Source organism: Sphaerodactylus townsendi, linkage group LG01 (assembly GCF_021028975.2).
Source record: "Sphaerodactylus townsendi isolate TG3544 linkage group LG01, MPM_Stown_v2.3, whole genome shotgun sequence".
NCBI lineage: Eukaryota > Metazoa > Chordata > Lepidosauria > Squamata > Sphaerodactylidae > Sphaerodactylus > Sphaerodactylus townsendi.
In genome coordinates, this window is record NC_059425.1 from 171391922 (window position 1) to 171406695 (window position 14774).

Below are 14774 nucleotides of genomic sequence, written 5' to 3' on the forward strand. Positions count from 1 at the left end.
TGGACTCTTTTTCCGCTTTACGTGGCAACAGCTAGATAGGACATGTGATTTAACACCTTGAAATATGAATCGCTCACCACCCTGGTGCTGACAGCTGCTGATGGGAAGCAGAGAAACACACAGTTTTCTTGACAAGTGTTGTGTTATTCTTGGTGTTACCAAGAAGTGATAAGACAGACATGGACCGGCAATGCTTCTATGTCTCTAATAATGTTTGGAACTGTTTGTTACACACTCCATTAAAACATGTGGTGGTGTACACAGCCCTTATCATGCTAGCAGCTCTTGACAAAGTCCAGTCAAGAGAGTCAGGCATCCTAATTTTTGACAAGGAAACAAAAGATTGCTGTATTAACACACAAACATACTTATAAAGAACAGGTCTGTCTTGTAGGGCTTCCATCGCTTGGGCCAAAACTGGAGAAATGTCACATGATTCTTGTGTTAAAGTCCTGCATTCACCTATGAAAGAGCAAAATAATAATCCTAGTAGTAGTAATAATAATAATAACATCAAAAACCACCTGTCACTTCTGCAACAGAAAGGGCAGAGAAGAAATTCCTCCCTCCCACTGCAACTCACTGAGCTCCCTAAAGAGCGATGGACGTTAATCTGGAGAATCAGGTTTGACTCCCCGCTCCTACACATGAGTGGTGGACTTTAATCTGGTGAGCCAGGTTTGTTTCCCCGCTCTTCCACATGAAGCCTGCTGGGTGACTTTGGGCTAATCACAGTTTTCTCAGAGGCCTCTCAGCCTCACCTACCTCACGAGGTTCCTGTTGTGGGGAGAGGAAGGGAAGGCAAAAGTGGGGTATAAAAACTCTTCTTCTAAGGAAGTACACACATTAGTGAAAGAGGCCGCTTCCTCACAATAGGTGACTGTGTAGTCGGCAGGGGCGGAGCAAGGGGAAACGGTGCCTGGGGCACACGCGTGCCCTGTGCCCCCTGCTGCCCTCCCCCGCCCCGCAACATTCCCACCACACTCTGGCCACGCCTCCGCCCGGGGCACTGCACTGCCCCGTTGGCGCGACGCCACTGGTAGTCAGTGTTGGAAGGGTTTGTGCAGGTAGAATTAACCCATTCTTAAACTTAGAAATGTTTCCTTGTCAGAATCCTTCAGTATCATGGGTTCTGAGACCCAGCTAGATATCCAGGGACTAATATAAAGTAGATCTTCAGTATGTGACTGGCCCAAGGTCACTCAGCTTCCACGGCAGAGCAGGGATTCAAATCTAAGTCTCCCACATCTTAGTCTGACACTCAAACCACTGGCTCAGAATGAGGCAAAACAAACCTAAATATGCAGATGTGCTTGTTTCAAGTAACCAACCAGCAGAATCCAGGTGTTCCCGATGAAGAAAAAGAGTTGGATTTATATCCCCCCTTTCTCTCCTGTAAGAGACTCAAAGGGGCTTACAATCTGCTTTCCCTTCCCAGCTCACAACAATCACCTCGTGAGGTAGGTGAGGCTGAGAGAGTTCTGAAGAACTGTGACTAGTCCAAGGTCACCCAGCTGGCACGTGTTGGAGTGCACATGCTAATCTAGTTCACCAGATAACCCTCCACAGCTCAAGTGGGAGCGGGGACTCAAACCCGGTTCTCCAAATTAGAGTGCACCTGCTCTTAACCATTACACCATGCTGATGCAGTCTTCTGTCAAATGTTAACCAACGCAGACTTCTGTCAAATGTTAACCAACGCAGAGGGTAGTTTGCAAGGGCAGGATTAACAGAAAATGGACTGCAAAGCATAACGTGCAAATTACTGAGAAAGTCTGTTCCAATCCTATTTCTAATCTGGCACACTTATTTGAAGGGTGGGCTGACAGACTCTTTTTATAGGGTTTTCATACCTAATCATTTTCAAACCAAGATGTTTTAGGATCACAGTTCCAAGGAGTTCCGATGGGTTAGGGTTAGGCCTCCGATGGGCCTCCTATTAGTAGTAGAAAGTGCTGTCAAATTTGTAGGGGACTTAAGGTGATCCAATAGGCAAGAGACAAACAGAGGTGGTTTGTCATTGTCTCTCTTTGTGTAGCGACCCTGGATTTCCTTGGGTCTCCCTTCCAAATAATAACTAGGTCAACCGTGCTTAGTTTCAAGTGACTGACAAGACTGGGCTAGCCTGGGATACAGCGGCAAAACTCCCAGAGAATGGAGGGTGCAAAATCCCCCGGCCCCTTCCCCTTTCCCCACCCCCCTCGCAGTGCCCCCCCACGGCACACACACCCCCCACACACACACTTGCTTTAGAAAACCGAGCAGGCTGAAGAACAGGCCTTCCTGTTCTGGTGGGAACTACATTTCCCAGGAGACCCTGGGGGGGGGGGGGGAGCCAGAGTGTGCACCGGGCGCACTCTGGCCCAGCTACGCCTCTGCTGGGCTATCCAGGTCATGGCCTTTCCTATTACAAATTAAGTATCCAAAACATTAAAAATATTGTTTTTCTAATGATGTAGGTGTTTATGGTGGGTCTTTTAGTCTGAAACAAGTAAGTGACAGCTCTTAAATTTAAAATTTTAAAGCTATAATTATACTGTTTTATTTTTGTTATGATATTATTGTATTATTCCATATTGTATGTTGAGAAAGTTGGAAACCGCCCTGAGCTCGGAAAGGAAAGGGTGATGTACAAATCACACAGATGGCAGACAGACAGACATTTCATAATTCTAAATTGTGCACCACTGGACAATCGCCATCCAAAAAACACCACGAAATTATCAAAATGTGAGGAGTTTTATGCCCTGACTCCGTTTCCCAGAAAGTACTGATCCTATTTTAAAAGCCTCTGCGAACCCAAAACAGGGTTTGTACATACTCCTAAGCAACGCAGCTGGATTTGCTAGAAAAAAGCCTGACTGACTGAAAGCATCAGGAGCCGGTGCGGCGTAGTAGTCAGAGCAGGGATCCCCAATGTGGTGCCCATGGGCCGCTGAAGTAGCCGTTTTGTTGCAGTTATTTTGTAGTTGCGCCTACCATGCTGTGTCAGTATTCCACAGGTGCCTGCACACTCAAAAAGGTTGGGGATACCTGCGTGACACAGCTGAACTAGGATCTGGGAGACTCATATTTGCACCCCAATTCTCTATCATAATGTTGATGATGACGAATCTGCTGTCATGCTGAACTAAAGAGTCTGCAAAATGGGATTGAATTGGCAAAGAAAAAGACTGATTGCATATGCATAACAGCAGGGCTGGAGTGAGGAGGAACTGTGTCCCTGCCACGCCCACACCCCGGAACGCCCCCACATTGGCACGCGCCCAGTGCGTCACGCACCCCCCTCCCCCTTGGCGCTGAGCCACTGCATAACAGTACCTTGAGCCCATCGGTAAAGCTGCTCATAAGATGTCTCTTGGAGCAAAGCCATCTGTTCCATAATTTCTAGGCTGAAAATTTAAAACGTGTAAAATGTTTCACAAAAAAAGTGCTTCACATAATCAAAAGTCTTGCAAATGTTCTCATACACATGGATATTTCTCGCTGCCTTACTCTGACCTTGACAACAGCTCATAAACGAAGGTTTACGTCTTCTTTAATCGAATAGAAAAAGCAAGCCTATCTCTTTGTAATAATTCTATAAGAACTCACCCTGTTCTCTGCTGGTTTGTACGCAGAAGGATCTTCACATCATTGTGAATTTGCTTCACCCTTCCTAACACTTTGAAAAAACTCTGTAAGAAAATTAAATGGCACGATTTAAAATGTTGGTAAGGCAAACTGTCTACACAGAAGCGCTCTCAATTTTCACAAGACAGAACAAGCACATTTTGGCAGCAGTTCTACCGTGTATAACACTTTAAAAAAATAGGTAACTTGACTTAGACAAAATCAATTGCATCCCCTTCACACAAACTTCTGATATTAACTTCCAAGAAGGTGACACACATTTCTCACCCAACCTGTAATTATACCACATTACTGTATAAAATCCAACAGAAGCAAACAAAAACTCTGTCTTCCATCTATACAAAAGGCAAGGCGTATTGGTGACAACTCACTTTTTAAGCAACTGAACAGGCACACAAGTGGAGGGGGTAGGCCCCGATGAGGCAAATTTTAGAACGTAAAAAGACCTGGGGGGTGCAGACCTGGCAAGCAACGAGGATGAGCCAAGAAGGCAGGGAAAGGTAATGGGGAGCAGGGCCACGGAAGGATCCGGTGGGGTCGAGCCCAGGCCAGCCAGGAAGTAAGGACTGAGGAGAAGGAAGGAAGGGAAGGGAAGGGAAGGGAAGGGAGGGAGGGAGGGAGGGAGGGAGGGAGGGAGGGAGGGAGGGAGGAAGGAAGGAAGGAAGGAAGGAAGGAAGGAAGGAAGGAAGGAAGGAAGGAAGGAAGGAAGGAAGGAAGGAAGGAAGGAAGGAAGGAAGGAAGGAAGGAAGGAAGGAAGGAAGGAAGGAAGGAAGGAAGGAAGGAAGGAAGGAAGGAAGGAAGGAAGGAAGGAAGGAAGGAAGGAAGGAAGGAAGGAAGGAAGGAAGGAAGGAGAGAGAACAACATCCTTAACCTCACGGAGGGCATGATCGGGAGGTGGGTGCCTTCCTGAGGTGGCTTTTTTCCCCATCTCCTGTCTGGTACAAAAGGCTGTAGTCTAGGCAGGAAGATGTGAGCTTGAGGGAAGTAGGGAATTGCACTCCCATCTCCAGTTCCGGGACCTTTCTCACCCTCTGAACCCTGCAGTCCATGAGGATGTGCAAGAGGGCCTCTTGTCCCACACAGAGTGGCAAGCCAGTCGCGTTCATCAGGGATTATCCTCCACTTTCCTCTCCAAACGATGTATTAATTTACAAGAATATTGGATTTTGAGACAAAAGGAATAGAAATAGTACAGTATGTATTAATCGTATTGGTTTTTCAGGTTATGTCATACGTGAATTAAAATAACGCAGGTTATTGTTATCATATGGATTAATGTTTATGATAATTATTTGAATACATTAAGGGATTAGAGAAGATATTAATATAAAGTGAAAGTTATAAAGTACATTATTGAATTATTGGAGCAGCAGTGGCGTAGGAGGTTAAGAGCTCGTGTATCTAATCTGGAGGGACCGGGTTTGATTCCCAGCTCTGTCGCCTGAGCTGTGGAGGCTGATGTGGGGAATTCAGATTAGCCTGTGCACTCACACACACGCCAGCTGGGTGACCTTGGGCTAGTCACAGCTTCTCGGAGCTCTCTCAGCCCCACCCACCTCACAGGGTGTTTGTTGTGAGGGGGGAAGGGCAAGGAGATTGTCAGCCCCTTTGAGTCTCCTGCAGGAGAGAAAGGGGGGATATAAATCCAAACTCTTCTTCTTCTTCTTCTTCTTGTAAGGATTTCTACACCTAGCTGGAAGTTGCAACTAATTAAAAGCATGTAATTGTTGGTATGTTTTAATTTTATGCATCAATGTAGAACTGAAATAAAGATAATTACATTTGTAAAAAAAATACCAGAGTAGCAAGCCTTGTCAGGTCGCTGAGAGGGAAATTTGCGGCCATCAAAGACTGGCAGTAGCTGTAGGAATTTCTGCCTTTTCCTTACTCAATTAAAAAAAATACTTGCAGCACTTTGTAGTAGAGCTTATCCACACAAATAACCCCTCAGGTTACTAAAAAAAATCACCCTCCCTACAGAACAAAAGAACTCCCTACAGAACACCCTCCCTACAGCCTCTTCTGCCTGCCGCTATCTTTGTGTTGGCACGGGGTGCAACCGGAGCAACGGCTTTCGGGAGCCCTTTGTATTTTTTGCACTAGCTTTACTGCTAGTACATTTAATATCAGGCACAGCAGGGACACGAAGAGAACCATGAATCATGGTAACTCTTCTGACGTCGGCCATTCATCTTCCTCTCCGGGGGATCCTGCGTGGCCAAGACTGTGTTTGGAAGACTGAGCTTAAAGAGAGTGAAGGGATGGTTCTCAATGCACCTTGCTCCAGAGTACCGCAGCCTCAGAACGCGGCAGCTCCGCTGAAACACACATAATGGGATCATCCGTTGTCAGGATGCTTGAAGGCCACTCTCTGGTATTCTACCCCCTACTGGTAGAAATCAATATCAGATGCCGCCAATTTCAACATAATCTGCATCACTATGGGGGGGCTAGGCATTCACTTGTAAGTTTCCTGAGTTTGAAAGGAGAGCTCTTGAAAGGTCCCAGGATCAAAATCTGGCATCTCTCATTAAAATAATTCCAATTTACAAGGCTGGGAAAGACCCCTGGAAGCTGCTGCCGGTCAGAATGAGCAGAGGTAGGCTTGATGAATTATCAGCCCGATTCAAGGGACAACTCCACATTTGCCTTTTGTAACACTGAGTGGCAGGGGCATGGGGGGATGATGTCTGGGGCAACACCTGCTCTGGGCACCCTGCCCCCGCCCCCCACTTATTTTGCTGGTGGGAGCCTGCCGTGGGCCGGGGGGCTGCCCGGTGACGGCCCAGCCAGGCTGCTCCTTCGGTCAGTGGAGGCTCTGCTAGTTAAAGGAGCAGCCTGGTGGGGCGGGCCAAGGGGAAAGGTGTGGGGGTGATTCTCTGCCCCCCCCACATGACCAGCTGGGGTGCGCCCAGGGACCCCCACATGTCCCCGTAAGCACTCCGCCTCTGCACTCTCAGATGACATACAGATGCAACATTAACTCTCTTGCTAATAATAGTTTGCAGATCAGTAGCCAAGGAACTTCCCTCTCACTCTCCTAGTTTGTGATCACTACGGTTTAGAGTCAAGAGTGCTGACACCAACAATAGCAAACACTTACTGAGTTCCTTCAGGACCATGATTTGCAAACCGACTTCCAACAGGATACTTCAGCCTGGTTCAGGAAGGAACCGTGGCTTGTGGTTGGTATGCTCTAAATTAGGGGTCTTCAAACTATGGCCCTCCAGGTGTTCATGGACTACAATTCCCATCAGTCCCTGCCAGCATGGCCAAGTGGCAGGGGCTGAGGGGAATTGTAGTCCATGAACATCTGGAGGGCCATAGTTTGAAGACCCCTGCTTTAAATCATATTTAATGGCAATAAAGGGGGAAAACTGCTAAACAGGAGAGAAAGCAGGCTAGTTTCCCTCAAGGCTGGTTTGCCTTGCTCTAAGCCACAGTCATTTAGCATATCCAGGAATGCTCTCTCCTGACTATGACCTGAACATGCATTTTTCCAGTTTATATGGGGATAGTTAAAATCACCCATTACCACTACATTTTTGTTTTTGTTGGCCTCTCTAATTTCTTTTTCCATCTCAGAATCCTCTTGTGCACTTTGGTCAGGGGGACGATAATATATTCCTAATATTAAACTGTCCTTCACCTGGTGTGATATCACAGTGATTCTGTGGGGAACCAGCTCCCCTGCATTGTCTATTTTATGGTACTATGCTCTCTTTGATGTAAGGGAGCAGCTCCACCCCCCAATCGCCCTGTCCCTGCTCCTTCCTATATAGAGACCTGTAGCCTGGTATAACAGCATCCCACTGGTTCTCCTCATTCCACCATGTCTCTGTAATGCCCACTATATCAAAGTCCTCCTTCAAAACTCTGTACTCCAGCTCCCCCATTTTAGGTCGAATGCTTTTACTATTAGCATAGAGACACCCTGTATCTGTCTCTGTCCCTTAACCTGGGATTTTATGTAGCACCCTCAAGTCTTTTTTGTGACACTATCCCTTGTCACATGCATTGCTATGTTCCTAAACTTGTATGTGGTTGATTTAGAAAACCTCCCTCTCTGTCTGCATCCCCATAGATACTGTATTCAGACCGAAGTCACCTCGGCTCCTGTGGCTTTCCCCAGTGATCAGTTTAAAGCTGTTCTGCCTTTTTTTAATGTTGGCATGTGGACCCTCTTTGGTTAAGATGAAGCCCATCCCGTTTGTACAGGCCTGCCTTGTCCCAAAAGGTTTCCCAGTTTCTGACAAATCTGGAAACCCTCTGCCTTACATACCTTCTCATCCATACATTGAGACCCTGTATCTCCGCTTGCCTAGCTAAGCCCTGCTGATGGAATGGGTAGCAGCATTTCTGAGAATGCCACCTTGGGGGTCCTGGACTTCAACCCTGTTTCCTAGCAGCTAAATTTGGCTTCAGAACCTCCGGCCACATTTCCCAATGGGTGGTTGCCAATGTGGACCCTGGCTGCTGACTCCACTAGCACTGTCTAAAGCCTATCTAGGCAATGACATCCATAACCGCCAGCACCAGGCAGACCAAGTCCTGTCACGGTCATCCATAGCCTCTCACAAACCTAGCTCTCTACATTTTCTAATGATCCGAGATCACCCACTGCAAGGGCCCCACCTCCTGAGGGGTATCCTCAGTCTTGAGAGGATATCTGATCACCAGTTAAGGAGAGGGGATCCCATCTGAGACATCTTCCCCACCTCAGACTGGCACCCTCAGGTCCCCAAGACCTTCATTCTCCATGACATCTGAAGAGATGTCACCTTGGGAGTGGGACCCGGCATTTAGGTCCCTGAAAGCCTCGTCTGTCACCCTCTCTGCCTCTTTCAGCTTCTCCAGGTCTGCCACCTTGGCTTCAAGAGAACACACACGTTCCTTGAGTGCCAGGAGCTCATTGCAGCTAGAAGACAAAGGAACAAAGGGTGTGCTAAAAGATGGCAGGGAGATTTCAGAGAAGCTGAATGAATTCTTTGCATCTGTCTTCACCCAAGAGGAGGTGAGGAAAATTCCTGCACCTGAACCAAGCTTCTTAGGAGGCGAATCCGAGGAACTAGCGAAGGTAGTGGTAGACAAGGAAGAAATTCTGGCAGCCATTGATAAACTAAATGTTACCAAATCCCCTGGCCCAGATTGCATTCACCCAAGAGTTCTTAAAGAGCTCAAGCATGAAATTGCTGATCTTCTCATTTTAATAGGCAACTTATCCCTGAAATCAGGCTCTATCCTGAAGACTGGAAGATGGCCAATGTCACCAATCTTTAGAAGAAAGGATCTAGGGGGGACCGGAATTACAGACCAGTCAGTTTGACATCTGTTCCTGGCAAATTAGTAGAATCTATCATTAAAGATAAAATTATAAAACATGTAGAAAAGCAAAACCTGCTGAGAAAGAGTCAGCATGGCTTTTGCAGAGGCAAATCCTGTCTTACAAACTTACTAGAGTTCTTTTGAGGGGTGTAAACAGGCATGTGGACAGGGGTGAACTGGTGGACATTGTCTACTTGGATTTCCAAAGGCTTTTGACAAAGTTCCTCACCAGAGACTGTTGAGAAAACTCAGCAATGAAGGGAATAAGAGGGAAGTCCTCTATGGGTTGAAACTAGTTTGAGAAACAGGAAATAAAGGGAGGTAGATTAATAAATGGAAGTTCTCACAATGGAGAGATCAACCGGAGGTGGTGTCCCCAGGGATCCGTTTGGGGACCAGTGCTCTTTAACCCTATTCATAAATGACCTGGAAGTAGGGGTGGGTAAGTGTTGTGGGATTTGCAGATGATACCAAATTATGTAGGGTGGTGAGAACCACAAAGAATTGAAAGAGCTCAAGCGGGACCTTGATAAAGTGGGTAGTGGGCTCAGAAATGGCAAATGCAGTTCAATGTAGCAAAATGTAAGAGTGATGCACATGAGGGGCAAAAAATCCAAACTTCACATACCTGCAGCTACAGGGGTCCAGTGCTATCAGTCTGTAGACCAGGAAAGGGAGTTAGGTGTGTCTTAGTTGATAGTTCCATGGGAATGTCAACTCAATGCATGTAGCTGTAAAAAAGGCAATGACTCTATGCAAAGATTGTCATGCCCATATATAAAGCAGTTGGAGTGCGACCGCACTTGGAGTACTGTGTCCAGTTCACAATGGTAGCCGCATCTCAAAAAAAGGATATTGAGGAGATAGAAAAAAGAAGTGCAGAGAAAGGGCAACAAGGATGTGAGGAGGAGATAGAAAAAGAAGTGCAGAGAAGGGCAACAAGGATGATTGAGGGACTGGAGCACCTTCCCTATGAGGAGAGGCTGCAGCGTTTGGGACTTTTTAGTTTGGAGAGGAGGCGGCTGAGGGGGGATATGATTGAAGTCTATACAATTATACTTAGGGTAGAAAAATGTTGACAGAGAGAAATTTTTCTCTCTTTCTCACTGCAATACTAGAACCAGGGGCATACAGTAGAAAATGCTGGGGGGAATAATTAGAACTAATAAAAGGAAACACTTCTTCACGCAACGTGTGATTGGTGTTTGGAATATGCTGCCACAGGAGGTGGTGATGGCCACTAACCTGGATAGCTTTAAAAGGGGCTTGGACAGATTTATGGAGGAGAAGTCGATTTATGGCTACCAATCTTGATCCTCCTTGATCTGAGATTGCAAATGCCTTAACAGACCAGGTGATTGGGAGCAACAGCCGCAGAAGGCCATTGTGTTCACATCCTACATGTGAGCTCCCAAAGGCACCTGGTGGGCCACTGCGAGTAGCAGAGAGCTGGACTAGATGGACTTTGGTCTGATCCAGCTGGCTTGTTCCTATGTTCTTAAATCGTGACTGGCAGGAGGCTGGTGTTATGCTACACCAGGATGGAATCTTCAGCTACTATTAGAGGAGGGGAGTTGATATTTTTTTACAATCATATGGGGGACCGGATTACCCCATATGTCCCTGTTCAGCCTCTGAGTTCGGCAGAGGCCAATTTGCTGGTGGTCCCCAGCCCCTCAATGATGCGGCTGGCCTCCACGCGGGCTAGGGCCTTTACAGCTCTCGCCCCGGCCTGGAGGAACACTCTTCCTCCAGCTGTCCGGGTCCTGCGAGATCTTGGTGAATTTCGCAAGGCCTGTGAGACCAAGTTGTTCCACCGGGTCTTTGGAGAGACCAGCCACTGAGGAAGTGCCCCCTCCTGTTCTCCAACATCAGTGGTCCCTCAACATCAATGGGACCCACTGTTCTTCCCCCTTGGGAGGGTTTTAAATTACGGGGGTTTTGCTGGACACAGTTTTATTGTATTAATTGCTGTTTTAATGGATCTTATGTTTTTATAGCTATAGTTCGTGGAGCCTGTGCTATTTATTTGTAATTTATTCACTTCTTTTATTTGCTCCACCTGTTTTTTTGGGTTTGGTTTTGGCTATATTTTGTGGGAAAAATCTTGTGTTGTACACCGCCCAGAGCCCTCAGGGGATAGGGCAGTATATAAATCTGAATGAATGAATGAATGAATGAATGAATGAATGAATGAATGAATGAATGAATGAATGAATGAATCATATCAGTATTCTGACAAAACAGATCTTTATCATTCCCCTTTCAGCAACTATTCTATGATTCTATAGAATCGTACGGACTATAAGCCTCTCCAGAACTCTAAATTCATTTCACACAGAAAACCCCTGACAGCAGTCACGATACATGTGCATTCGTTCAAGATACGCAATAAGGCGGGAACGGTCCCCACATTTTATTACTGTGAATATGGTGGTCTCTTATGATCATGACATCAGTGGCTCAGAGGTGGAACATCTGCTTTGAGTGCAGAAGATCCCGGGCTCTATTCCTGGAATCTCCAGTTAAAATTATCTAGTAGTATGTTAAAAGGATGAGGAACGGGCAGAAGTTCACTTGGGAGCGACCCATCCCTTGTCAAACAATTAAAAATAGTTCTCCACCCCACCTCCAGTGCTACTGTAATCACCTTCCTTCCCTACAAAGCTATGGCAGCAACAGGGTTTTTATTTCCTTATGAACAGGAACTATTATCCAGAAAGCCCACCCTTTTGTATTGATTTGAGAGGTCACTACTTGAATATTTCTATTGGCCATTTCATTGTTGTACTGGTTGGATTACTAACTGTTTCACTGCATATGGTTGCTGTACACTGTTGTTCTGCACATGGTTACTCTAGGTCCGTGGTGGCGAACCTATGGCACTCCAGATGTTCATGGACTACAATTCCCATCAGCCCCTGCCAGCATGGCCAATTGTAGTCCATGAACATCTGGCCAATTGTAGTCCATGAACAATTGTAGTCCATGAACATCTGGAGTGCCATAGGTTCGCCACCACTTCTCTAGGTTGTACTTTTCTAGTATTGTATTCCTTGCTCAAGGCATCACACTGTATTAAATTTTTATATAGCATCAGATTGTACCATGTTTACCGGAAAATAAGACAGTGTCTTATATTAATTTTTGCTCCCAAAGATGCGCTATGTCTTATTTTCAGGGGATGTCTTATTTTTCTGTGTTCTGTTCGTCAGGCATGCTTCCAAACAAAAACTTTGCTATGTCTTACTTTCGGGGGATGCCTTATATTTCGCACTTCAGCAAAACCTCTACTACGTCTTATTTTCAGGGGATGTCTTATATTCAGGGAAACAGGGTAGCTGCAGTATGTTTATGTTTTGCTTATATTATTTTGGTCTTGTTAACTTATACTGCACAATTAATTTGTGTATCATTGGTTTACAATAAGAGTCAGTCAGAAGAGTACGGTAATTATTGTAATGCAGTTTTTTTTGCAATGCAGTTTAAAATACTTACTTCTGTAACAGGTCCATCCCTTGCACTTCGGAGGATACTCATCTCTTCTGGAGAAAGCTGGAACTCTGCTATGAACGCATCTGCCACTTGTGCTTTCAATTCTAATCTCTGGCTGCAAGAAGAAGGTTGGCAGCAAGCTTTATGCTCATTGGTTCATTGTGGTTCTGAGTTCACAAGCTATCTCAACATGTACTTGGCAGCCCAGTTAATAAACTGAATGTATATAGATATTTTTTTAAAAATTGTCTCCTGATGGTCATTTAAATGACCCATGAAAGTCACTGCAGGCCAGTGCAGAAAGTAGCTAATTGTATCTGCCAAAACTGCTGAACGTGTTGCATAACCGGTCATTTTATCAATATCTGTGTACAGGAATTAGAATTCGCAAATACCATTACAGTGGAACCTCGGTTTTCGTTGGTGATCCATCCGAAAAGAATCAATGAAAACTGAAACCAATGAAAACCGAGGCAAACTTTTCCATAGGAATCAATGTAAATCCAATTAATCCGTTCTAGGCACTCCAAAAAACATACCAAAAACACATTTTTGGTGAATAGACATAGTGTTTTATGCTGAAAACAGTAACAAACAATAACACTAGGACCAGCTTCAGAGCCAGTGGACCAATGCCGCACCAGAAAGCTGTCCAAAGAGGTCTGTTTCTGACGCCTCTTTAAGATTTGTCTGAAATGGGGCAAGACATTGTCATTAAACAAGTTGCAGACATGGCCTGCAACAGCTTTGTCCGGGGTGATTTTTCTCCACAAACCCCTACACCTTACTGCAAATCAATGAAAACTGAGACAAAATTTTCACTGAAAAAATCGATGAAAAGGGGGGATATAAACCCAAATTCTCCTCCTCCTTCTATTTTATCTCTGCTTGGGCCACTTGATTCTTACTCTTTGAGCTTAGCACATTTACCAATTTTTACCATTGGTTGAAGCACTCTGGCAGAGCCATGCCAGCATGTTGTCTTACCACCCAGTCCTACATATCATCATATATGAGGAAAAGCTGAACAAACAACTGTCAAGTGAATTAGACCAGATGAGCAAAGCCCATGGGACCCTTCCCATTTTATATTAAATACGAGCACAAATAAATACATACCTCTCTGCTTGAAGCTTCGTTGTCTTGACTATTAAGTCCTGGGTTTGTTCCTTGGCTGCCTGGAATACGGAATCTGATTAATTAGAACGAAAGCACTTGGACCGCCTCAAGGTATGGTTTATACGGTTTTAATTTCAATGTAATTAGATGCTATTTAAACATGGTGAGACAGAAGAAAGCTGTTCTATTTTAGAAGTAATTAAGCATTTCTTTTCCTTGCCCAGCAGAAATACAGAATCCAACTGAAGTCTGGATGGTTCAGAGTGAATTACCATACAATGTGTCTTTCAAGCTCTGCCGTCTCTCCTTGTTCCCTTCCCCATCATCTAGCCACTCCCTTCTCCCTTAATCTTTCTGCCTTCCAAGGTTCCCCATCACACTAACTCATCATACGGTACACCCAGTGGTGGGATCCAAAAATTTTAGTAACAGGTTCCCATGGTGGTGGGATTCAAACTGTGGCGTAGCGCTAATGGGGCGGGGCGGGGCACGACAGGGGTGTGGCCAGGCATTCCGTGGGCGGGGCATTTCTGGGCAGGGCTGTGGCAAGGCTGCAGCCGCTGCACCAGTCCTTGGGCAGGAAACGAATGAACGCAGGCACAGGCTGCCATGCACGCCGGTGCACCTCCTGCTGGACTGCTTCAAGTTCGGCGCGCTACTGCTGAGAGGAGGGGTGTAACTAAGGCAAAAATCACATGGCAAAATCACCAATTAGTAACCCCCTCTCGGCACACACAAATAATTAGTAACCTACTCTCAGGAACCTGTGAGAACCTGCTGGATCCCACCTCTGGGTACACCCCCTCCCATGCCTAAACCTTGCAATGTTTCCCCATTCCTCTTTGAGCATACCTAGGGCTGCCATGTCCCCCCTGACCAACAAGGGACTAGCGGGAATGGGAGTAGGGTTACCAGATCCAGATTGGGAAAACTTTTGGAGAACTGGTGGTAGAATGTGGGAATGACAGGGACCTCAGTGAGGTACAATGCCATAGAGTCAGGGGCGTACCTGCCAGAGGGACATGTGGGGTCACATGTTCCGGTATAAACCTTCTGAGTCATAATGCGGAAGCGCTTAGAGAATTGCCCCTCCTACCATGTGAAGGTACCAATCAAGCCCGACGCAGCCCGGGCAGCAACAACCTGAAAATCTCCATGCACACATCATGGGGGTTGCAAGGCAGGGCGAGGGCGCTCGTGGG

At 46.0% G+C, this 14774-nt stretch overlaps 1 protein-coding gene across 2 annotated transcripts in view; it reads right to left on the reverse strand.

Moving 5' to 3' along the window:
- COG6 (component of oligomeric golgi complex 6) overlaps positions 1 to 14774 on the reverse strand; it is a 54114-nt gene that overhangs the window by 22498 nt on the left and 16842 nt on the right. For both annotated transcript variants that reach the window (XM_048499663.1, XM_048499654.1), the window contains exons 4-8: positions 13573 to 13631; positions 12457 to 12568; positions 3595 to 3677; positions 3322 to 3392; positions 369 to 462 (exon numbers count right to left, since the gene is read on the reverse strand). In XM_048499663.1, the coding sequence (XP_048355620.1) occupies positions 369 to 462; positions 3322 to 3392; positions 3595 to 3677; positions 12457 to 12568; positions 13573 to 13631 (419 nt within the window). The remainder of the gene's footprint in view (positions 1 to 368; positions 463 to 3321; positions 3393 to 3594; positions 3678 to 12456; positions 12569 to 13572; positions 13632 to 14774) is intronic.